This window comes from Colobus angolensis, unplaced genomic scaffold (genome assembly GCF_000951035.1).
Source record: "Colobus angolensis palliatus isolate OR3802 unplaced genomic scaffold, Cang.pa_1.0 Scaffold103, whole genome shotgun sequence".
In the NCBI taxonomy this organism is placed as follows: domain Eukaryota; kingdom Metazoa; phylum Chordata; class Mammalia; order Primates; family Cercopithecidae; genus Colobus; species Colobus angolensis.
Genome location: NW_012111253.1, coordinates 3,364,698 through 3,391,618, shown reverse-complemented (window position 1 = coordinate 3,391,618; position 26,921 = coordinate 3,364,698). Strand labels below are relative to the sequence as shown.

Genomic DNA, 26,921 nt, shown 5'->3' with positions numbered 1-26,921 from the left:
CTTCAAATAATCCCTTGAATACAAATGTAATTAATTTGGAGACGGGGGTCTTGCTATTTTGCCCAGGCTGGGCTTGAACTCGCCATCTTCCCATCTCAGTCTTCCAAGTAGCTGGGACTACTGGTACACAGCTTTGTCATTCATTTGCAAATCAGCAAGAGCAGCTGTTGTTTTAAATTGAGCTCTTGGAAGAGGCATAAAATTTGTCAACTCCTTTGTTTGCAGGTCTGCCACAGGATTACTGTGGGGACCCTGTCAAGGGGGACAGACCCAGCCAGGAAGCAATGGGCTCACAAAGCAGCAGAATTAGAAGCTCCTGGGAATTAGCAAGGGCTCCAAGGCTGCCCCCATCCCCACGCCAACCAACTGAAGTGATGCCACACATCACAGTAGCAATGAGCAGCCTGAGTAGGCGCAAACTGGTGTTGGTGTATGAGTGCAGATGGGTGGGGTGACCTCACTGCCAATACTGATGTCATGACATTTTCTAAACCCTCACTGTATACCACATTAGACATCGCCGTCGGCAGCAAGACAGTGAGGGGCAGGAGGCCACAGTGGCTATGAGAGCAGGCTTAGGGGTTGTCTTCCTGGGTTAGAATAATCCTGTTCTATACCACTTACCACCTGGGAGACCTTTGGCAAGTGACCTGTGTGTGTGCATTCCCTCATCTGTAACGGGGAGTCAATGATGATCAAGACCTACCTGGCAAGGCTGATGGGAGGATTAAACAAATTGACATATATAAAGTACTTGGAATCACACCTGGTACATCAGAAGCATTCAATCAATGTTAGCTATTATCTTCATCAACATCATCTCCTAGTCCAGCCCTCACAATTTTACAAATGAAAAGATTGAGGCTTGGAGAAGCAAAATATTTGCCTAAGATAACACAGTGAGTTAGAGGCAGAGCCAGGGCTAGAATCCACGTCATTTATTCATCCCCACAGATCGCTTCAAAATGTCACCTTTAAAGGCATCTAAACAACTTCTATTATGGATGGGGGTTGGGGAGTGTAAAAGAGTCCCTGGGGAACAAGGTCAGCCTTATCAGGACTGTATATAGTGACAATAGTTAATTTATTCTGAAAATCAAAATTCATTAAGGAAATGCAAAAGATATAAATCAAAAGGGACACTCATTATCTGAAAAAACAAGCTATGGTAAACTACATCAGGATTTATTTTGATACTAGTGTGCTTTCTCCTCATTCCCAATCAGCTCTCTGGTCTCACAAGGTTGAAATAAAGATTTAACATCCTAGATTGTCACCAAAACAACAGTGCTGCTATTCCTTAAGCTCAAGGTCAGAAGAATCAGCACTTCTCAGCAAAATGTTCCCCCAAACAGGTGACTCAGAATAATTTTAGCCTATACATCACCTGCTGAAACAAAACCTCTCTCCTGTGCATAGTTTACTGAGGTCAGGGCAGTTTGGGAAGAAGGGGGAGTTTGGGCCCCGTTAATTTTATTATACCCACTGAAGCCATCTACCCTGCACTGAAAGCAACATTCATAGTGTCAGAGTGAGAGAAGCACAGGGCATTGTCAGGATTCCAGAAACCCCAGAGATTTACTTTGTTGGTCTTTTACAGGCAAGATACCACCCTTTCGGGCCCTCCTTCCCATTATCTCTCATTCATTACCACCAAAGCAAAAACTAGTTTATTTTATTTTATTTTTTAAATTTTTTTTGAGACGGAGTCTCACTCTGTTGCTCAGGCTGGAGTGCAGTGGCGCAATCTCGGCTCACTACAAGCTCTGCCTCCCAGGTTCACGCCATGAGTAGCTGGGACTACAGGCACCCGCCACCATGCCCAGCTATTTTTTTTTTTTTTTTTAGTAGAGATGGGGTTTCACCGTGTTAGCCAGGATGGTCTCGATCTCCTGACCTCATGATCTGCCCGCCTTGGCCTCCCAAAGTGCTGGGATTACAGGCATGAGCCACCGCGCCCGGCCCTGACTTAAATTTTTAAAAATTTCGTTCCTTAACCTATACTTAGTGCCCTTGGAACTGATCTTTTTCCTGTCACACCCAACTTCCATTCTAACAATTTTGCTTTTCTTAGTAAAATTGGGGAGATTTTAGTTTAATATAGGCTAAATCTCAATGTGATGTTTTAGTAGTAAGTACTTTCTGCCGAGTCTTAGCTACCAACCACAATGCAGACACATGCCCCCCCTTGTGGCTTTTTTTGCTTTATTTACACATCCTCTTTTATATTTATCTGAACAAACAGCCCAACTGTATACCTTCGTTCATACTGAAAAGCCCTCCTCCTCAACTACTAATGTTCTACCCATCCTTTATAGCCCGATGTGGGGTTATATCTTCTCCCAGGATTTAAATCCCTTATACTCAAATCTGATGCTGCAACAATACCCAATAAGCTGCAGCCTCCTTCCCAACCTATCATGTAATTTTGTGTCTTTCCTCGTCATCTGCCCGGATATTTAAGAAACTTTGCTAAGGACCCATTGTGCAAGTTTCCCCACTCTCCATCCCATTCTTCCCCAGCAGAGGTTCTCTCCCCTTTCCGGGCTGCTGGTCACTGACACCATCATCATCACTATCACCACAGCATACGAAGCACTGCCATGGGCTAGGAACTCTTGGAAGCATGTACCAACTTATTCAATCCTTATAATAATCCTACCTCCCATGAGGTAGGATTATTACTCCCCATTTTACAGACGAGGAAATGGAGGTAAGGAGTGGTTAAATAAACTGCCCAAGATTACACAATCAGGAAATGCCAGGGTCAGGATTTGAACCCAAGCAGCATCACTGCAGTCTATGCTTTTGACCACTGTCCTCCAGCTGCTTACTCTTGTAGCTGTTTGTATTATGGGATTACACTCTATCTCAATCGTTTACATGTGCATCTTCTCAGTAGCAGGATCCTTGGTTAGGTCAGAGGTTGTTTCTTCTTGAATCTTTCATCCTCTGAATTTTGCTGCATTTAAGTCAATTTCTCTGAGCACCAAAGATTACAAAGGCCACTGTTTATGGTCATTTCTTCCTTCCTTATTTGTTTTGTGTGTTTAGGTCTTTTCTCTCCAACTAGATTTTAAACTCTCGACGAGTAGAGACAACCCCTCAGCTTTTTCTGAGTCAACCTCGGTACTCAGCACAGTAATGAGCAAAGCATAATTGTCCTATAAATACCCACTGGGAGACTGGGTGGCTTTTTTCCTCTCGTGATGGTATTGTCCACTTGTCCTTATTCAACATTATTTTGTTGAGTTTTTCAATTAGTCACAGTCACCCTGAATCCTAAGTTCAATCTTGAAATGTCCTAGCCACAGCTGCTCAATTTAATCATACAAATAACCTTGAGGTGTGCTCCCTTTAATCTCTGGGAACCACTGCAGACAGGGTCAAAGAGAAGCTGCAAATTCACTCTGGCAACACAAATGCACACCCCAGAGCATGCTGGAAACAGAAAAACAGAAATTGTTAATGGCTTTCAGGAGAAACATGACAAGTATCTACTGCAAAAGGAGGAGAGCTCTTTGTACCTAAGTGAAATAATGATTTTATACTTTGTAATGAAAATGAAGAGGCAGTAGCAGCATGAGGCATCAGCTAGTGGAGAAAGACTTCCTAAGGCCTGAGAAAAAATGGTAAGAGGACTTTCCAAAAGACTACAAGGAGAGGAGATTCCAGGAGAAAAGCATTTCTTCTTTCCTTTTCTGATACCTATTTACTCTCTGTTTCATCCTACCTTTGCTGTGATCTTGGCTAAGATCTGTGAGCCTCAACCTCCAATCTGCAAAATGAAGATAATGTCTGCACCATGGGGACAAAACGGGAAAGCACCGTGAAAATTACACACCATTAGACAAAATTCAGACCTGATAGTCTGTGAGAGTTTGAAGGAGTACATGAACAAAATTTAAAGAAAGGATCAGCAAGTGAATTAAGAGGGGAGAGTGAAAGGAAGGAGGAGGAAAGAGGCACATAGTTCTTTTCTACAGATTTCAGTTTCAGGGTATACCAGAGAAGGGCATCACAGAGAGAACCCCGCTATTGGGTAGAGATGGTCAGAGGACAGCTACTTCCTTCAGAGAGGGGTTTGGACTCCTTTCATCATAGTTAACTCTGTCAACGCCACCCTGAAGGTAAAGATAAGCAATAATAGGTTCAGCAAGTTAAGAACAACATACATGCCTTCCCAAGGGAACTTGCATTACTAGTATCATACAGTCTTCTTTGTTCTTCAACTACACACACACACCTGGAAGGGAAAAGCTTCACTTGAGAAAGTTCAAAGCCTCTCTTCAGAACTGTAGACAGTAGAAATTCTTAGAGAGGGGGCTGCACTCTGGGCATTAATCATGCTGCAAACATACTTGAGACCTCCCACTGGGAGGCTGTGTACCAAGTATCCAAGGCCAAGATTCTACACACAAATCCTCTAGCAGAAAGACTGAGCACAGACTTTGGCTTGAAATCTGACCAGGCACAAAACCCAGCTCCCGTGAATACCTAACAGAGGACCTTGGGCAAAGCGTCCCTTACCTCATGTAAATGAGGATAACCAATCTCACAGAGGTGTGGTGGGTATTAAATGAAATATAGCTAAAGTGCTTAGTGTTGTGCCCAAAACATACAAGTGCTCAAGAAATGTACTGCTAACCACTGTTATTCACTCTCCAAAGCAGAATCAGCCTCAGCTCATAGGAAGATATCTCCTACTTAATGTGATTTGAGAAACATGAGATAGATCTTTCTCCAATCTTTCCTTCCCACACAGTAAATGCCAGACTTCTTACAATTTCATTTTAAATGCATATTCTGTAAATGTTAGCATTTTAAGAGAGAAAATACCTTTAAAAGGCAACAAAATAGTGACTCTTCTTAATGAATATGTGATTTAATCAAGTCAGCCTTGGCAAGGGGAGGAAGGGCTTGCTTGTTGAGGAGATGTCCACTGAAAGTGTCTCTCTCATCACAAACAGAAAATGTCCAGGCTTCTCCTTGAACAGTAAATGCTGTGGACAAAGAGCTTTGGGGTAAAGTCGGCCTGGGTTCCATTTCAGGCTTTATCAGATAGGTAGTAAGTACCTAGCTGATTTGAGTACAATCTCACTGAGCCTCAGTTTCCATATCTGTAAACACAATAAGATGCAATCTTGGGAGTTGCCCTTTTGTTCTCATATTTCGCTATTATGATATTTATGAGTTTTGAAAGGGGGTGAGGAAGAGGCCAGGAGAAGTAGAAACATGTTAAATGTGGAGTCCAGCACAGAGAAGGGGCTAAAGAAATGGTAGTTTCCCTTCCCCTACAAGAAAGGCACCCTAAACATTCAATCTTGAAAAACTAAATTTCAATTACCTTCAGGCTTCTAAAATGCAATGAAAATTCAGTTTTGACACCAACATGTTTTAAACCTACTTCTGCTTCTCCTGGCATCCTCCTCGTTCCGTTTCAAAACCCATGAAGATAAATGACAGTAAAATATGGGACAGATCCATTGTAGTACAAAACTTTCCATTTTTGCTTGTGCATATATTTTTAAAAATCCTATTCCATTCATGGCTGAGTTTTCTAGGAGGATCCAGAAAGAAGAATCTAGAAAAATCTAGAAGAATTCTGGTAAATAGAATCACAATTAGAAAATAAGTGGTCGTCATATGAAATGTGGCAATTACAATGAAAGTGAGAAAAAAGAAATATTCTCATCCCTTTAGGATATGAATCACTGCTCAGAGATGAGGGAAAGACTAAGCCTGAACTTGAAGTTGCCAAAGCAGACCCCACTGATGAAGACAGTGCATACATTCTCACCCAAACCAAAGAAGAAGCAATAGAACCATCCCATAAGAACCGTAACCCGAGAACAGGTCATATTTACATCTAACAATAACCCAGTATGGGGCAGGATGTGACGTGCCACGAGAGAGACAACCATGTGCCACAAGAGTACAGACAGCGGGAAATCACTTCTCACTAGGAGAAGCAAAAACAGATTTCACAAAAGGTAGGATTCAAACCAGGGCCTACGAGATAGAATGGATTCTGATGGCTGGGGATGAACAAAAGGAAATGTTTCAGGCAGAAGGGAAAATATAAGAACCAAATCAGATGATGTAAAGGGGCCATCCTACATAGCATGTGAGTGCTGGACTTGTGTGCTAGACTCAGTGGAATCCCTTCTCCACCACTCACAGGTATGTGACCTTGGACAAGTTACATAACTTCCTTAGTACCCAGTTTATTTATTTTTTCTCTGTAAAAGGGGGATGACAACAGACACCTCAGGGGGCTGTTACAAGGTTCAGATGAAATAATGTGAAGTAAAACACTTAGGTCTGTGGCTAACACTAAATGCTCAATAACCCAGAGCTGCTGCTATTCTCATCTCATTATCACATGAGAAGTCCCTTCTAAAGACTAAATAAATATGCCTTTGAGGAGACTTTCTAGATGTGGTTGGGGAGAGTTTGCTAAAACAATTCCTTCTCCATAAAATTGGTCAGAGGCAAAGGGTGTCGTAAAGATAGCTAAATGTATTTCTCCATGTACACTAGGAGGCTTCTACCTATTAAAGCATTAAAAGAAAAGACACTTAAAGCCTTTCCCCAGCAAAGTCCCTGCTTGCTGTATACCTTAAACCCCAGCATTCCAGAGAAAAGCCTTGAATATCCAATATGCTTACAGAGCATCATACTGGGCTAAATTGAATTTTCTTATTAACCAAGAATTAATAGAAGACCAATTTGTCTTAACTCAAAAAAATCTGAAGCCCATGAGTACACCCCTTACCTTAGAACATGCAGTGTGACCGTAATTTAATCTGTCTTTCATGATTAAGACCTGGCAGTGCCCAAGGCCCATGTAATTAAGGAAGGTTCCACACAATTGAGGCTTTGCAGAGGAGGAGCTGGCCCAACTTTAAAGGCAAGCTGATGCGAATGGCAGATACTTTGAGACTAAGGTAGAAGATAGGGCTCTACAATCAGGGGCTTCCAGACTTGACCACGATCTACATTAAAAAATCAGATTTATGCTGAATATCCATATACATACACATATACAGTTTAAACATGGCTTTCTCAAAACAATACTTACCTCAGTATGAGCATGTATTGTATTTTCTACTCCGTTGTATTCAATATTTTAAAATGTTGATCATGACTCACTAAGATGATCTTAGTAACCCACAGTGTGAAAAACCTTTTTAGAGGTAGCACTCAGATTATAGGATAGGAGGCCTGCCCTGTGATTTTGGAGAGAGAAAGTCACATAGGGTGAAGGAGGTAAGTCAATACAATTTCAATTTTTTAAAAATGGGCAGAAGATTAAAGGCTGTAGCATTTTATCAGAAGTGGGAAGTTGGGGAGAGAGAGGTATAGCTCCCTAACGTGCAGTTATAGGAAGGTGCCCGTTCTCCCTGCTTCACAGAATTAGCCAGGGACCTATGCCATGCCCTACAAAGTAGGGGTACATAGTGTGGAATCCTTAACACTTCCATTAACAGGCCAATCATGGGTAGCTGCCTATAGGGGGCTCTCTGGTGGCTCCAGGTCTGATGTAACAGCCAGTGAAGCCCCCCTGGGGCTGGAGCAATCTGTTACCTCTTGAGGGGCCTATAGCATACACTAATATTGACACATCCTTCTGCTGCAGAATAAACGAAAAATCACTAAAATATGAAAATATTTTTTCACTTATTCAACTGTCACATATGTCTGTGGGAACCCCAAGTACGCCAGAGGCACTTCTCCACAAAGAAGCGTCTATCAATGGGGAGCCTGGTGTGTCACGGACCACCTGTATGGCACAGTACTGCCATCCAGGGAAAATAAACTTGCAACTAGGAGAAAACCATTGGCAGCCATCCACGTTGGCAAACCGCTGTGTGCATGTGGCACATGGGAAGATTCCTATCAGCAGGGGCTTACTCTCCTGTGGGGAAAGATGGCTGGGTTTCAAGAGGCACTGGGAAGGAAAAAGTGAGTTCAGCAGCCCCAACAATAACTAAGCAGCACATGAAGGAAAACAAGCTCTGCTGAGCTGGGCCACCCAAGGGATCTGGGGTTGAACTGAAGCAATGATAGCCATGACATTTCTAAGTCTAGGAGCAAGGACACAAGATTACATATCTCTTTTAGAATAGACTGGCCTTGAGCGTGTAAAACGGAAGCAAACTGGGGAGGGAGTTTTAGAGGAAGTAAACATTTGCCATGGTGCACAAGGTTAAAGCAACATCAGAATAACCGTATTCATGAGAACACACAGGTCATATGAATTAAAAACAGTATTTTTGGAATTTTACAGGAAGGAAATCTGCCCACTAGAATACCCAAAGGCCAATTTGCAAGACATCAAAAGCAGCAGTAAGCTGAAATCGTAACCAGGACACAGGAACTTCCAGGGTTGCTAGCTAAGGAAATACCTCCCAGAAAGTCAGGATGTAACAATGAGCCTCAATTATGAAGGGGTTATTTCTTACATAGTCAGGTGCTTTGTAACATCTTGGCTATTTGTCCTGTGATGTTTCAACAGGACTATGGTTTTATTAAAGAAATTATGGACAAAAAGAAATCTGGCCAGGCGTGGTGGCTCACGTCTATAATCCCAGTACTTTGAGAGCCCAAGGCTGACGGATCACCTGAGGTCAGGAGTTCAAGATCACTATGGGCAACATGGTGAAACCCTGTCTCTACTAAAAACACAAAAATTAGCTGGGAGTGGTGGCGGCTGAGTGAGCCAAGATCGCGCCATTACACTTCAGCCTGGGTGACAGAGTGAGACTCTATCTGACAAACAAAAAAAAAAAAAGAAGAAGAAGAAAAAAGAAAGAAACCTCTGCCCTACCCCTAATGCTGATTCTGTCACAGGGAATACGGTCCTGGCCTCTGTGGGCCTGCCTCCCACCAGGTGCCTCAGCACTGTCCTCTGCTGTTGGTGTCGTCTTTCACTTCTGTTCAATATGATAGCCTTGGGGCTGGAGTTCCACAATTTTCCATGATGCTCTGATCTTTGAGTTCATTGTCATCCAAAACTTATCTTGGGGATTTGCTTATCAGTCGCACTGATCCTAAGTGCAAGAAATTTGATTTTGAACAGGGACAACTGTTTGGAACAGAAAGTAACTTGCAATTTTAAATGTTTCTCTACGAGAAGAGAATGAGTAACGGTTATTCACTCAAAGTCAGGGTGATGGTTATGAAAGAATCTGTATGAGCAAGGGAAAAGAAAATGGCTTCTGTCCTGCTGTTAAGTAGGTTGACTTATTAAACAGAGGACAGGGCAGGTATACTTAGCTGTTCTGATCAACAGTGAGAGGTTTATTGCACTCAAATGGGTCTTGATTCTGGGGTATAGCCTCTTTACGTTTTGCAAAAATAAAAAATAAATAAATAAAAATAAAAAACAAAACAAAAAACCCTAATTAGCAAATGCATAAAATCAATGGGGCTACAAAGAAGGAATTTTTAAAGTTTCACCTGAAAATGAATAATTGAATCCTTTGCCAGATATGGGAAGTCTGTGATAAACTTCATGGGGTACTACTCATAAAGGCCTGCACAGCACAGGGCCACTCAGACCCATGGCCTACCTCAACTGGAAGGGCCCACATAGCTAGCGGTAACAGTGTTTTGGAAAGCGGGCTTTGGGGTGAGACAGAGTTGTTTTGTGTTTGAGTCCTACTCTGCAATTTACTGCTGCAGAACTTGAGACAAGTTGTTTCTGCTTCAATTTCCTCATCTGCAAATGAAGATAATATTAGTACCTTTTTCACAAGGTTCTACTAAGGACTGAATGAGGTTAACACATAGCGTGGGGCATATAGTAAGTGTTCAATAGACATTAAGTATCATCATCATCATTTTAGATTATTCCAGAATTTACTTTTCCTCTCTTTCTGGCAACGATGTTTCTAAGAACAAAAGAGCATCAATTTTCATCAGCCGAGATGGGAAATGGTGTGAATTTCTTAAGAGATGTTACCAGAGACCTACATCATCTTCCTCAGGAAATGGAAATAGTATAGAAGTAAGATCCCTTTATGACACCACCTCTGCCCCCAAAAGTCTTGCCAAAACCTAACAGAAGAGGCATTTCATAATATTTTTCTACCTTTGAGGGCATCTTGGCCTCAACTAGAAAATCCTTGCACCTAAGGTAAAAAATTCAAACTAGATCTAGGGGTGTGTTTCATTTAAAATTAACTTAAAATTGACTTAATTGACTGGACTAATTAGCTTCTTTCTCTTCAACCTTCAGGGTTCCAGGTAAAGGTATAATTTATTTTCATAGAAGGAAGTTACAAGTCATAGAAGTATTTCCAAGTACACATCTGTATAAGGCAGATTAAAGAAAATAATTTTCAGTGAATTTGTTGGCAGAGGCCATGTTTATTCAAATGGTGTCTATGCAAATTGATGGGGCACTGAAATTCCCAAAAGAACTGTGGCAATTCAAAAACACATCCACCCCAACACCAGTTCTTTAAATTTTTCTCAAATTTCCTGCCCTAAAATGCACTGAGACCACCACTATTAAAATGCCAAAATTAAAAAGTTATAATCAATGTTTAAAGACTCAGAAGGTAAATATTTACTTTCATGTTTGGATTTTTCAAAAATTAAGAAAATAAAGCCATTTGTTTTTTTAAAATTATTACATCTATGAATAATGCAGAATTCTAGTCCACTGATCATTTGCTATCCAATTTAAAGGGGAAAAATATACCCATCCCTCTTTGACCCAAAGTAATGTGTAAATGGGCAGTACAGGTGAAAAGGTTAGTATTCAAGATTTATCGGCTGGGCACGCTGGCTCACACCTGTAATCCCAGCACTTTGGGAGGCCGAGGCGGGTGGATCACGAGGTCAGGAGATCGAGACCATCCTGGCTAACACAGTGAAACCCCGTCTCTACTAAAAATACAAAAAATTAGCTGGGCGTGGTGGCAGCATGCGCCTATAGTCCCAGCTACTCGGGAGGCTGAGGCAGGAGAATGGTGTGAATCCGGGAGGTGGAGCTTGCAGTGAGCCGAGATCGTGCCATTGCACTCCAGCCTGGGCGACAGACTGAGACTCCATCTCAAAAAAAAAAAAAAAAAAAATTATCTAATTCTTAGTGCTATATGTCTGTTCTCACATGGCGCAGAGGTAGAAATGAGCACTGCTCACTTGTCATCACAGATGGGGCATTTCTGACCAACTGTGGTGCTGATGACTGGGGTCTTCTCAAGGCAACTTAGGAGTACAAAGAGATCATCTGGATCTATCCCAGATCACATTAAAAAGAGAGTTCTAAAGGTTAAAGGAAAAAATAAGAGGGATTTAAAAAGACATGCAGGCTCCCCATGCCTAAAGGTATACCATGAACATGACATAATCATTACATCAGAATAGTAGAGACATACACAAAACTACCATATTACACGTATTTGGTCCCCATTTGTATGTGTAGATTTAAAATTACATTATATTGAGGATACTGCTATAACTCATAAACAGTCTTTACCTGGACATACCAATGTGACATAGTCCTCACCATCAGGCCTAACTCTGAGGTTAGATGGAGGTAAATTCAGTTCTATCATAAGAGATAGACATAAACTAAAAAAAACTTCTAGACTAATATTTGTTAGGAAGTACCTGTGTATTTACCACCCTTTAACCATGTGGGTTGTTGATTTCCAAAGTCATGAATATAAAGATGGCTACAGAACAGAGCAATATATCCACTATATATTTTCTTCTAGAAACAATTACACATTTGGCAATAAATCAAAATCATAAACTTAACAGGGCATGGTGACACTTTTTAGACTACATGAAGGACACAATCATTTTCTAAACTGATTTGGACATTTTGGATTGTAACTTGGCATAAAATAGCTAAATTAAAATGGGGAAATTTCAGTTATCCCTTTTTGTTCATTTCTCCTTAACAATATTCTAAATTTTGAAAACATCTCATTCTTCTCAAGCATAACCATAAGAATCCTAAACCTTCCATAGTACAAGATTGTAAACTGGAAGCCAAACTCATTCTGGCTGGAACTATACAATTAGGCCAATTTTAGAGCCCAAAGGAAAAAAAAAAAAAGTCAATACCTTTTAAATGAGAATGGATTGGTTTCCAGAGTCTATAGACAAGATTGTAAAGGCACTCTATCATTGTAGAACAGCAAATACTAAATTGAGCAGAGACTTAAATTGATACAAGTCTGGGTTTCCCCAGAATTGTTTTCTAAAAAGCCCACGAGAAGGCCAAATTCCTGTAAGTCCTACATATACATGCAATGTTAGACATACTTAAGGGGCAGTGGAGGCCCTCAGTCAGAGGAACATTAAGGTGGAACAAGCTGTAGTACTCTTAGATATTTGGCCCTAAGCATCACACCTCCTGTCCCTTTTTCCTAAGAGGAGTGGTCTCAAGTGGTGAGTCTTTTATCGTGTATATGCATCCACATAGATACTGTCTCTCAGAGCAGCTAGGCTCAATATTTCTGCTTAGCTTTGCCATTCCAAAGCTTTTTCGGAAACACCATAGTGGTTCTCAACACATTTTCTTCCAGTGCTACTCAAAAAGCAACAAGGTGCTAAAGGGTAATCAAGTGAACCGTGTGATAATTAGGGGTGCAATTTAAGTAATTCAAGTGTATTGTCCCAAATTTAATCAAGATGCTGCTGCTTACAACAACAACAAAGTACACAAACCGTGGTGGAGATTCTCCACATCGTATCACATCACCATCTTAATGCTACAGGTCTGTGTTCTTCACTGAACTAGCCAGTGGCTACTGAGCACTTTGTGGCTAGAGCAAACTGAGATGTGCTCTAAGTGTGAAATCCACACCAGATTGCAAAGAATATGAAAAATAAAGAATGCAAAACATTTCATGCATATTACTTATTTCTTTTTACTTTTTAATGTGGGTACTAGATAATTTAAAATCACTCACAAGGGTCACATACTGTTTCTATTGAACAAAACTACCATAGATTTTATTTAAAAAGAAAACAAAAATATCAAGGCGGGAAAGCATTTGAAATACACAACATGGTTCTTGACTATATCTATGTTACTTAGGACAGGTCCAAAGACCATCCAAGGCCTCAAACTTACTGGTCATTAAAAATAGCTATAAAAATGCAAAGCCACCTGTACTGCACAAACCTTAATAGACTCCAGTGAATGGCATTCCTTTTAATGATGATGTCATCAAGTCCTCCAAAAACAAATACTTGGTAAATGTGAAATGAGAATCAAGTCAATAAATTGATAAATAACTCAGTTTTCCAAATCCACCAAGGAATGTTCAAGAGGTCAGAGGTGTTAAAAACCATCAGAATACCTAGTTGACAGCTGAATATAAAATAAGAAGCTTTGACATTCAACTCCAATACTGACCTGAGATGAAACAGAAGAATAAGGCAGATAGTGCAATCTTGCATGCAGAGATTTTTATTGTGCTATTTAAGTCAAAATCCGTGACATTCATTTGAAAGCCTCCACAGATGGGTACTATACACTCTGCCCACCATGCATAGGTAAGGACTCTTTCCCTGCTCAGTAAAAGAGGACTGGAATTGTTTTCTTCTCTTTTTATTTTTAACAGAATTGCCACCGTAAGTGTTCCTAAGACAAAAAAAAAAATCATATTTGCCAAAGTCTTTCCAAAGCCACATTCATAAATAGGTCCTCACTCATAGATGTGACCAGGATCACTCCTGGAGTCATTTGCATACCTTGCTTGGGACTTACAGGATGCCCCTGGGAGTCCACTTACCAACACAGCTCCCATGCCCCACAGCAGGCATTGTGGAGGGGGGTATAAAGAGTACTTGGCATCAGTGCCAATGGACTCCTATTTCTGGACATTGCCCAGGAGGAGACAATATGATCTAGAACTCTGCATCTGAAAAGCCTGTTCTAGACAGCAGGGAAGTACACCTTCATCCAAGGGAGTTCAGAGAGACAGCCCAGTGCAAGCCACTTGAAGTTAGGCTGACTTGCTTCCCATATTCAAGTCCAGAGGGCTCTCAGCAGGTGATCTGAACGAAAGAGCTGTAGAGTCCTACTGTGGCCACCAGAGGACTTAGCAAGGGCTGGGTGGAGGGCACTGCCCTCTAGAGGAGGCTTGCATTATTACCAGTTTAGGGTCTGTACTCTGTGCCATCGTATGTCAGATACATGTGTATCTGGTGCCATCCCCTCACAAGGGGCAAAAACCACTCAGTCAAACTGAGTGTACTTTCAAAAAGCATACTAGAGGTAAAATCATTTTTAAGAGACTTTTTTTTTAAACCATAGGATTTGAGTCACTTTAGCTTTGGCAGGGGTTTGAGACAACTATGCAGACTTCACATGGTAATCTGGCCCCAACATTCCTCATCGTGGCTCTCACGAACTTGACTGGGCTTACTCACATGCCTGGGGACTAGCTACCCGGCAGCCTATCTATGCTGAAAAAGGGTGTTGGACTAGTACACACATTCACACCTACCTCCATATTTTAAGTTTATTGTTTACGAAATGCTTTCGAAAGTATTACCTCACTAACCTAACAGTCTGAAAAGTGTTAGCATCTCCATTTACATATGCAGAAACTAAGGCCAAGAGGGTAAGTGGATCAGTTTCCTCTGAGGGGGCTCTGAGTGCCCACTGCCAATCCATCAGATAGATGCCTACTGGAACCTAATGCTTCTGCCAGCCAACCACCACACCGGCTTAACTTACAAGTCATCCTTGCTCATCCCTCAACGTAAATTCTTCCAGCCATAGTCTCTTCAATTTTTCTCTTTATCCACTTTCCCAATGTGTGATAAATTGCAAAAAATGCCCCACTTCCCCACCTCTTCTTACATCCCTACCCTTTGCTATATAATTTTGTGACTTTGAAACTTAGCTATGTGACTTTCTTGGACAAATTAGATGTTAGCAAAAGTGACCTGACCCAAGCAGAAGACTGAAGAGCACTTAAGCAATTCTGCTTGCTTTCATTCTTGTCTCTGTCTTTACTACGATAAGGCCACATCCAGGCTAGTCTATTGGTCCCAGATGAAAGATGAGATACACACAAAGCAGAGCCAAGTTACCCCAGCCAAAGCCAGTATAGATTAGCTGACAGCTAGGTAACCCCTAGACATGTATGTAAGTTCAACCAAGACCATTAGAGCCACCTAGGCACCCCCCACCACCCAATCTGACTCCAGAAACAATAAACTTATTATTGAATGCTCTCAAGGATTTATGGTTTCCATGCAGCAAGGGACAACGGGTACTCACTGCAACACCCTACACACCTACCCAAAGTCTTCCCATTGTTACTCAGTTCTTTTGTTGAAAAATAAACTCCTCTCTTCTGAATGTGCCTTTCACTTCCCAGCCCTCTCTGGAACCCAGATCTCCTCTGAGGGTACTGTGTCTTCTGTGGCCCTTTCTCCTACACCCAACACACTCATTGCCAGGAGGCTGGGTTAACATCTTTCTCATGCCCCAGTGCAACTTCCAGATCACTGCCCTTTCACTCTCGAATAGTCATCCTGCTCTCCTGATGCTCAGACCATCTGGCTATACCATAAACCATACTCTATCACTTCCTATTAATGTCAAGTACCAATCTCTTTATGTTTTTAAAGATTGACGGCTGGTTGATGGTTATACTTTATTCCATGCCCTATTATCCAGGGTGACTTCTTGCCCTTAGCGTCTCAGTCCTAAAGTATTCCCAATGGCAATGATCTTCACCTTCATTCCATGTCTGCCACCTACTCCTCTAGCCAGAATATAAAATTGGTCAGAACCTGAAAGTACTTCCAGAATAGTACATCTAAAATCCCACTCTTTGACCATAGCCCTCTCATTTTTTCAGCTCTCACTTCTTTAGTGCCACTATATTTATTTTTCAATCATTTATTCAAAGCCTGCCCTGTCCCAGGCACAATGCCTAGCACTGAAGAAATAGCAGTGAACAAGAAACAGTCTTTGCAGTGACAAATTCACGTGATTCCCATCCTCAATAGATTCCTGACGTTGTCTGCAACTTTCTCCTTTGGATCTCTTTTCCATTCTCCATAAGATAATGTTTTTCAAAACACTATCTCCTCAAACTACTTACTTGGTCCCACGAAGTTCCCACAGATGACTTATGTCTTATACATCACAAAGAAAATTGAAGCTATCAGAAAGAAAATTGCCTCATACCTCTAAAATTTTCATGTATACACACTTGTTTCATCCTCCTTCCCAATTCTCAAAATCAAAGATGTATCCAGTTCAAAACTAATGCTTTCACCTGTGCTCTGGATCTCATCTCCTGGCATCTCTATTGTTTTCCCCTCTCCATTGGGTCACTAATACACAGTATTTATCTTCAGGTAGGGCTAGCTGCTCAGACAGATAAACCCTCAAGTCTCTCCCTTAACATATTCTTCTTGTTCACACAGAATTACACTGTGAGTATTTGGAAGGGAGCCATCCAAAGATGGTCCTCAGCTGTAGCCGACAGATGGGGAAAGAATGGAAGATCACCCAGGGAGGCAAGGCTTGGAGGTGGCATACGTTACTTTTGCTTTCCTTATCAACTAAAACCCAGCCACCTGACCACACCTAACTCTGAGGGAGGCTGAGAAAGGTAGTCTAGCTGTGTGCCTAGGAAGAAGATGGAATGGGGTTTGGTGAATCCTACTAGACTTTGCCTCAGTAGTTAAGAAAAGGAGTTTTAAAGTCAGAGAGACCAGGGTTCAAATCTCAGGCCTGCAATTACTGGGTGGGTGGTGGAGAGCTGATCTTAGGATTTAGACAGATTAAGGGAGACAATAATAAGAACCTCCTAAGCTCAACAGGGTGGGAAATGTATCTGCTCCATGCCTTGGTAACTGGCTAGATACATGTTGCTAGTGCTCAGGAGTCGGGAAAAGTATACTGTTCACAGGCAAGCAGAACTATTTTTCATCTTTATATCTTCCATAAATGAGTAAAAGATATGGAAAATTCCAAGGGTGTCTGGTCTCTTACAGAAAACAAAAAAGTAGGACAGACTTCTGCAAACTGCTTTCAAGAATTCATTGTAGAAACTCTCAAACCTTAGTTGTACATTAAAAATCATCTGGGGAGCTTTAAAAAATCCTGATTCCTGGGTCACACCCCAAACCAATTAAATTAGATTATCTGGGGGTGAAACCCAGGCATGACTATTCCTTAAACCCCAGGTGATACCAATGTACTGTCAAGGTTGAGAACTACCACCTTAGAGGATTGAACATTCAATATTGTATTTTTGCTTTCTAATTCAAGGGAGCAAGATACAGAAAGATTAAATACACTACTTAAATTGGGCAAGACAATTCTGCCTTGATTATTTGTTTCTTCTTGACTTAAACCTTTAGGCTCTAGTCACTATTTCTAGGCAATGTTTCTTAGCTCAGAGAACATTAATAACTAAAACCTATTTCTTCAGTGACCCGTAAGGTTACTGAGCACAACTAACCTTACTTAGAGAAGTCAACATTCATTAGTCAAAAAACAGAGAAGTCTCTCAACTGTTAACATAAATAATTTAACAACCTAAAAATAAATACAATAATTGTCCTTCCATAGTACCTTTCCTCACGAACATGGCTTTCAGGGTCTCAACAGACGTGTGTGGTCAGAACCAATCTGGCAGCAACATTTCCTCCAGCTGGTAGGCATAATAGAGCTTTACAATGTGAAGCTTTAAATAACAACATTTTGATGGCTGATGGTGGGGGGGGGGCGGTCATAGCTTACTAGGTAGATAACAGAAATGCTGAAAGGCAAATTATGTCTAATATATTATTCGGTTGTGCCTCTTGCCTGGAGCCAGCCTAGGCTATCCATCTTTATAAGTGACTACACTGTATGGCTCTGAAACAAATGAAAACAAAACAAAACCAAAAAAACCACTCAAAAGTTATCAGAGTTACTTGCCAAGATAATAAGAATCCATGCATCCCAAGTGTGACCTTGGGTCTGTTTCCTCATCCTTAAAATAAGCACAGTGGATGAAAATGTGGGTTGTGTTTTGGTTCTAACACTGAGATACACTTATTTCTCCTCCTTGTGACTCTACCAAAGGCACTGGGGAGTGTGGGAGGGTCCATGGAGAAGTATCTAGAGTATCTAGAGCATAATTTAGGAAATAAAAAAGTGGGGGTTTAAGGAAGGGTACAGCTGTGGGCAGAACTGGTTTTTGTTTTGTTTCAAGGGAAGAAAAATCTGTTCAGTTTGAGGGCATATTGAGTTTGGGATATCAATATAGAGATGGCCATGGAAAATGAGTCCAGATTTCAGGAGAAAGTCTGAGAGTTTTCAGGATTGAGCTATTAGGTCGGTGCGAAAGTTAGTGAGGTTCTTGCCATTACTTTAATGTCATGAGATGGCATGAGGTCACCAAACGAGTATAGAGGAAAGAGCCACAGACTGAGACCTGGAACCCACCCTGCATTAAGGGACTGGGGAGAGAGTAAGAACTAGTAAAGGAAGCTGAGAAAGAGCAACCAGTGAGATAGAAGGATAGCCAAGAGAAGGAGGTGCTTTGGAAGCCAGGTGGAAAGAAACTCCCAGAACGCACAGTGAGCTTTCAACTTCTCAGTGATTGAAGTTGAATCCTCTTTATGATTATTGGGAGCAACGGAAGCTGAGTTCCAGGGAGGTCTTTGATCGTACTACATGGCATTAGCTTCAGTGCTTGCCTTGTCATTCAAAAAGAAAGCCAAATTTCTCTGAAACCAAAGGGTCTGCTAGTAATGTTTACAAATAGGAGTAAATAAAACTGACAATGATCACACTTCAGTGTTAACAAAGTGCTGCCTCACAGGGGCTCTCCTGGGATCTCCACAACTTCCCTGTGAGATGAGAAGGGTTAGCTTCAACTGAACAAAACAACAAACTACAAATCAATCAAGATTTAAGTCCAACCATCTAGATTGTAGAAAAGTCATAGAACTTAGGTCTTCTGACCTCAAATCTTCGGTTCCACCTTGCATACCATATTACTTGTTATGTAAATGAGGAGAAACCCAGCTTCTTCTTCTCTTCAGTGAGCAAGGCTATCCCAAACAAAAAGAAATATGCACACAACTAATATTTGCATATTATTTTGCAGATCACGCTAGCATGTGATCAACATCAGAAAAATAGGGGAAAGAACCAAGTCTGAACTAAACAAGTTACAGAAACCAAGATTAAAGACAGGCGTGAGAACTAGGACTGCTTTTCTTTGCCTCACCATGGGCTTACTTTACATTCTACTGAAGGTAAATTGCCAACACGGCACCCAATCCCTCCACCTTCCCAAGTAGGACCCAATTCTGAACTAATGCAAGATATGGCATACCAGTCAGAATCCTAACTAAAGTTACAGCTTCTTTTTTTCTTTTTCTTTAAAGACAGGGTCTCATTCTGTGGCCCAACTTTGAGTGCAGTGGTGCAATCACAGCTTACTGCAGCTCAGAACTCCTGGGCTCAAGCAATCCTCCCAACTCACCCATCCAAGTAACTGAGATTGCAGGCACATGCAGCCATACCCTGCTACTTTTAAAAAGCTTTTATAGAGACGGGGGTCTCGCTATGTTGCCCAGACTGTCTCAAATTCCTGACTTCAAGCTACCTTCCTGCCTTGGCCTCCCAAAGGCATGAGCCACTGCACCTGGCCCAAAGTTACAGCTTCTTATTTAGAGCCAAGGATATTCAGTTATTCTGAGCCTTTCAGTCCCAGTCAAATCAAAGAAAGCATAGATTCTAGAACTAAGCATGAAACATTTCAAGTTATTTTAACTAACTAACTTCAGGACCAATAACCAATATACTGTGGGGTCTGGCCACGGTGTGGCAACTTGAAATGTTTCTGACTCACTTCAGGGATCCAGAAGCAGAGTACTACATTAAATCAGTAGTTTTTGCCTTTATAAATTAGTTTAGATATTTGTGGATTATTAGTCATAAAAAGTCAAATGGTAGATTGTAAATGCAAAAGTTACTTACATACAGCATACCCTGGATTAAAATTCTGCATCTGCATCTGTTTCTGAAGTCAGCCTCACTAGAGAAAGTAATTATAGTACATCAGCAAAACTAAGTGGGACAGGTCACCACAATCGCATCAGTTTGGATGCTATGTTTCTGAAATGCAAGTGACAGCAATTATTCCCTCTTTCTGATCAGGAAGCCAGTGCATTTTTATTTATTTATTTCTGAAAGATCACAAATGAATGTAATACAAAATTTAAAAGATACAAAGGGATATATGGTTAAAAAAAATCTTCTTTGGGAAAATATGCTTAAATTAGGAAAATCTGAATAGCTTCATTTTTGGTTTGGAGCATATACTTCCTTATTTTTCTTTATTTCACTTCCAAATGTAAGTTTAGAAAACTTCTGTATTTATTACTATCTGCAACCCCAAAATAAGATGATTTGTACAATACAGGAGAGCCCCTAATCATAAAAATTCATTCTTAAGTTATATACAATTTTACAGTTTTGTCAGAGTATGCTCTGTGTTGGCAGCCCATGAACACAAAATCGAGAATGTCAATACTGTGGATGTCACAGAGCTGCTCAGATTTTCAATCTAATTTAGGAAGAAAGGGTTATGAATCTAAAATGACAATATGTCCTGCCTGCTAAACAAGCTCCTATCCTCCATACAAGTATCAGCCCCCTCAAGGCTTCTGTGATTAAAATAAGCAGCAAAGCATCATTTAGAGACAATGCAAAGGCCTTTCCTGTAGCTCTTGAGAGAGACTCAAGGCTGAGCCATGCCTTAGCTAATAAACACTGATAACCTATGCCATTTCAGGTGCCATTTGGAGTCTAAACAAGGTGACAGCATGAACAATATCACCTGCAAAGAACACTTGCTGTGCTCTTTTAAGCAGCACCAAGTACTCAAAGAAGAGTGAATGCAACAAGGGCAGCATCCCAAATTCCATAGCAGGGCAGACTCTGATGCTACGGGGGCCCCGGTGTGAGTGGGGCCCAAACAGCTGGCATGGCTGCTGCCTCCCAGTCAAGCAGGAGGCCTGAGATATCCCAGGGGCAGCAGTGGCCAGCACCTGGACACTCTTATCACTTAGGCTCTTGAGGCTAGCAAAAATAGTATATTTCTTGGCTGTCTGAGATTTTTCAGTGCGTGGTAACTTGCCATTTCCAGCAAAATTGGCAGGTCCTAAGATATAATCTCAGGACAAAGACAAGATAGGGATGAAATCCTTAGCAAGACACAGGTGCCAAAGTGCAATGTCTTCAAAGACACAGCTTCACCGCCAAGAAGAAAAGCCATCCAGCTTCCACTGTAACACAACTACTTTGTTCCACAGTCTGTGCCACCCAGATGCCTCCCCACCACCCACAGAGAGACTACCAGCTCCCAATCCCATACAGCCAGGATCTGTGCCCATTGTCCAATGAAGCCCCTAAACCTAACACAGCATCTCACAGAGAATCAGACGAAGGAAAATGTCTGCCCTGTAAACTGCTGAACTCACTGAGCAAAGGAATTAACATGAAGACTCTCCTAGCTAGTATGAAATGGTACCACTCTCAAGGTAGCTCAGCGACTAGCTGAGAAGCCAGATGGTTTGAGTAAAAGATTTGTGGGGGAATGAACCCTCCTTACTCTCCCACTCTCTCTCAGACACAAAAGTTCCCGCTGGAAAGCAAATCAGAGGGGAAATTATGCCTCATGCACCCCGACTTGACAGTAACTTCCAAATACACGCTATCAAGAACACCCACCCAACCATCTGTCTGTCTGTGATCCCTTTGCTTATTCACACAGAGAAAAAGCCCAACAAAAAGGAAGTCATCTGGCTGACAGTCTGGGGGCTTTCTGAACTTCCCCATCCTCCGGAAATGCACAAGCCAGGTCTGCTGTTCTATCCAGAGAGGAACAGCATTTGATGGAGATGAACAGTGGCTGACAGTTAAAGATCAGTAAGAAAGTAAATGTATAATGGATTGTGAACTTAACGAGTTCTGACTTCCCTAATATGCTCACTGAAGTCTCTGTACTCCTGATTATTTAGAATTCATGCTTCCTGTTCTCCTAGTCTGTACCACCCTATGGTCCTTCCCAGAGATGGCCTGATTCCCTCCATCTTCCTTCCTCCACCTTCCTGAGGTTCACTGCACCAACAACTTCCAAGGTTCATTCTTCCTCCATTACAAACACCTTCCTTAATCTGCCCAAAATATTTTTAAATCATTGTATGGCTTAAGTCTCCATCATTTTGTCCTTCTGACATGAACAAACAAATAGTAAAAATGTAAAATGAGGCTGTTTTTCCCAGTAGTCAATCTTTCCCTGTCCCTTCCAATCCCCACAACAAAGAAAACTGTCACCCATCTGATCAAATGGATGCGTAAGCCTCACAAGATGAGGGCTGATTTCCCTAAATCAGAAAAGAGGCTCAGAGCAGAAGGAGTATTCTAAATAAAGAGAATAGCATACAAATAATGAACCAGTGTTGCTCAAAGTGTGGCATGAAGTCTTCCTGCTTGACCAAACAAAGCTTTAGGAGTGTTCAAAATGCAGATTTCTGAGTACAACATGAGACCTACCGAACCAGTCTTTCCAGGGTACATAAAATGCAAAACTCTGTGTTGCCTGTAGAGCACATCCCTCTAGGTTATCAGGTTCTAAGCTCTCACTGCCTTTGAGCTATTTTGCAACTTCATAAGTTGTAGGCAACTGGAAGATATTAAAAACTCTGTCATTGTCTGGTTTTGCCTGACTTCCCTCCCCGTTTAGGGGGAAAAACCAGTTTTGCTTCCATTTGCAATTCTATTCCTTTACTCAACATAAATTTGTGCTTTTTGACTTTTTCCCTTTGAACTGCTTATAACTTCTGCCAGGTTCCCTCTTGTGAGTAAAATGAAATCTTTAAAACATGTTCATCCTTATCTGTATGAAAGTAATGATTTTGCCTTTTCTGAATATTATCTTTTAACAGAGGCAGGCCCAGGAATCTCTATTTGAAAATAGAGATGATTCTTCAGCATGAGAAAGTGGGAAAACCAGCACTCTCTGGCCGAATGCAACCAGCCAGGCTCTTTGTAGATAAAGTTTTCTTGGAATACAGCCACGGACACTGTGGCTGCTTTCGAGCCGCAGTGGAATAGTTGTGACAGAGACCCTGTGCCCTGCAAAACCTAAAATACTATCTTGTCCTTTAAAGACAAATTCTGCCAACCCCTGCTTTACTGGAATCGCTTTCAAAGTTGATATTTATCAAGGAAATCTTTTAGTCACTGCAAGGCAATTGTGGATAAGCTGGCCATGCCACGGAAAGCTCAGTGGAAATACTGACACTGAGTATGGTACCAGCACTCAAAGGTGAGAGGAGGTTCACAGGGGCTCAGGGAAATTGCAGAGTGGCTCTGAGGAAAAATACATTTTGTGTAGCAAGAGTAGCCCACCTCAGTAAGCTATGGAAAGTGCTTCATACATTCATTCAGCAAGCACTTATGGAGAATCTACCACCACCTATAGCAGGCAACGGGTACTCCATAGATCAAGCTTGTCCAGCCCACCTTATTTTGTGGTTGTTCTGTTTTGTTTTTAGGCTTTTAGCAGCCTGAAGCCATGGTTTTTAAGTTTTTGTCTTTAGTGATAAGCGGAAAAGAGGGATGAGGAAGGGGCTTTGCTGGCCAACCAGAAACAATAACTAAGAATCCATGACTGTATTCTTGCCCTTGGACACCCCTGCCGTAGATGAATGAGGCAGGAACTCTGCCCTGCAGATGACCACGATTCAGATCATCATTATCAGCCACCCCTGTGTAGTGGATAAGGTATAGCTGTTGAGAGAGAGGCTCTGGAGACAGTCTTTGTGGGTTTAAAGCCCAGCTCCACCACTTTTTAGCTGTATAACCCTGGGCACACTCTCTGTGCCTCAGTTTTCTCATCTGTAAAGTGGAGATATTAATATAGTACCTACCTTAGAGAGTTGTTGTGAGGCTTTGGTGAGTTAATACACATAAAACTCTTAGAACAGAAGCTAACAAGTACTAAACGCTGTCGATTAGGGCTATGACTATGATCAGAACCTGCAATTACACGCCACTTGCCACAGTAGGTCTCTAATGTACATTCCCTCTAAACCTTATAAGAGCTACACAAGCTGCAAATTATCCCCATTTAATGATGCAGAAACAGGCCCAGAGAGGCTTTTCCAAGAATGCAAGGTAGAGATAGGATTGAAACCTAGATCTGACTCTGAAGTCCAGTTTTCTTTCCAGTCATTTTCCCTTGTGCAAGGCTGTCTAGAGTAATGGTGACCTCAAAATCACAGGTCTGCCTTCACGAGGTCTTCTACATTTCTCATGGGATTCAAAATCTGGCTTTGGAATGGCAGATTTTTCTACTATGAGACACCTAAATATTTCTCTTTAGGCAAGAATGGAAGAAACGATATCCTTATGATGCAAAAGTGTTAAAAATAAAATATTTTAATACTTTAAGCATTTTATTTCTCTCAAAATACTCATGGGATATGTTACTCATCATTTTCTTCTCTAGGTAAAAGGTCTAGTTAAATTTGAAAACCAATATAGTAATGCAGTTTATGGAGTGTCCTTATAATGTTCTTTTAAAAAAAAAATCTTGAGAGGACATTAAAAGGCCCCGAATGTGCATTTTAAAGGAGCTGAAAGTGGTCCAGTGCTCTTTCAATCCCTTTAAATGAAAAGGGTTCTCTCTGTAGAAACTAAAAATAATTTGACTTGAGACACTGTATGAAAATGGAACCCCAGCTCATTTCAAGGTTTCATAGGCAGAGGCAGGTTGATATTACTTTGCATTGGAGAAAAAAAGCTTATTTTCAGCTATGTGTAAGTATTTTTTATATTACATTCTTGTAGGAAAAGCTATAGTTATGGAAAGGAATATAAACAGAATCTTGTACTTAACTAAGCAACCATGCTTAGAAAGCTCACTGAAGCTGAAACATGTTATAAAAAGAACACCCCTCGACACTCGAGGGGAAAAAAGATTTCATTGTTTAGCAATATTTCTAATACTCTAATATTCAAATCCACCCAGTCCATACTTAAGGCTATAGGCAGTTCTTTAATGCTGAAAACAAAGTTTTTGATACATAATTTGGTCTGAACAAATTGGTTTGACAAAGGTTTACAAAAAAAAAGAATAATTAAATCTGTAAAGACTCTACAGCTCCCATTGATGGCTGTATCCATTTTGCAAATCAATGGCTTCATACTGTTGCAAAAAAAGCAAAACTCTCAATAGGGAAATGTGATGCTGGTGCTCACGACACTGAATGGGTAATGAGTTACCTAGCCTTGTGGCCATATAGAAAATAAGTCCTTCATTACTGCACAATATCACCCATAAGACACACATTCTACTGGGTGGGCCAGAAAACCATGCATTCTTTGTTCTCCAGATAGACGGCACAACGGTGCCCATGAATGACCTTCAGCCACACAGCAAGCTAGCAGGGAGGCGAGAGTCCCTGCAGCTGGGGAAAGCAGGTGCTTCTCATGCTTTGTGGGTGCCCCATTCACTTTGTAAAAGCCCAATCAAGGTTACACAACTGAAAACATGTCAGAATAGTTTTCTCCTTCAAAGTCCAGTTAACTCATAGAGATCTTAAGAGGATTCACAGGCATTATTTCAACTCAGCCCCTGGTGTATGGGAAGAACTGGACTGGGTAAAAACTTTCACAGGGTTTCAAAACCCAAATCTTGGACTGCATTCAGATCCCAGCACTGCCACTTTTTAGCAGTGACCTTGGATGCACTGCTTAATCTGAGTTTCAACTTGTCTTTTGTAAACTAAGGATAATATCCATTCCTACTTGCATCTCTACACGTGAAAAGAACTCAACAACAGTACCTGGCACAAAGGTTCCATAAATGGTCAGAAGCCTTGGGCTTTGACTAGTCAAAAACGTACTGGATTCAATAATGTAAACAAGAAACAACAGTTCTACCTTTCAGGTTAAGTCAGTGGAAATACATACATCTAATTTCACTCTCTTGAAACACCACAAAAAAACACATAAAGGAATTGTTTTTTAAAAGATAAACTCAGGAAAACAGGAGATGGGACAATAGGAACAACATTTTGGAAGCTCCAAAGCAGACAGATGAGTGGTAACCAACTCAGCAGGCAAGGGAAAAAGATAAAAACAAAACAAAAAAACTTCAAACTAGCAGTGAGCAAAGCTGAAAATGGGCACAAGGCTTCTCTGGAACTGGGGGACAAGGGGGTCTCAAATGTGCAGAGGCTGGAAAGGAAGGCATCTGAGAAACTGTTATGTCTAGCTCCCCTTTCCATTCCACAGAAGGACTGCACTTTCCCCAGCCAGGAAAATATCCAGAGGATTATTTCCTAAAAAGGGTAAAACATAGGGTACCTATCCTGGGAGGCATAGTCAGGTCATGAGTATTCAAATGAAAATAGGGTCATTAAGTGACCAGATACACACTGAACCCTGAATGCAGAGAGACTACCCTCAAGTCTTCTTTCCCCAAGAAGCTCCCAGACTAAACACTAGACCTACCCTTCCTGGAGGAGACTTGAAGGCTTCTCTAGGGCATCTAATGACCCAAGGTGAAAGACCTAAAGATATTGTCATAGGCATTTCCCAACAAATGCCCAACCCAGATCACTCTATAGTGAAAAAAAATTCAACAAGCTCCACCAACCTGCTTGGCTTCACAGCAGCTTTCTAGTTCCCAAGAAACCAAGGATTACCAGACATCTGAGAAAAGCCTCTACCAAGGAAGACAGATCAAAATAAGCAAACAAAAGAGCACTGGGAACAGAGACTATACACCTAGGAGAAAAATTAAGCACATAGATATCAATGATATCCTTGGAGACATAAGATACTACATACATCCATAAAATAAAAAAATGATTTTTTAACCCAGAAAATTAAAGAA

At 41.2% G+C, this 26,921-nt stretch overlaps 1 protein-coding gene across 5 annotated transcripts in view; it reads right to left on the bottom strand.

The window, feature by feature from the left end:
• The window catches only part of TSPAN7 (tetraspanin 7), a 118,632-nt gene that overhangs the window by 42,195 nt on the left and 49,516 nt on the right, over positions 1-26,921 (bottom strand). The window contains exon 2 of one of the 5 annotated variants that reach the window (XM_011942105.1): positions 18,923-19,053. The exons of the other annotated variants lie outside the window; for them this stretch is intronic. Within the exon in view, the coding sequence (XP_011797495.1) occupies positions 18,923-18,925 (3 nt within the window). The 5' untranslated portion in view covers positions 18,926-19,053. The remainder of the gene's footprint in view (positions 1-18,922; positions 19,054-26,921) is intronic. 5 annotated transcript variants of the gene reach the window in all.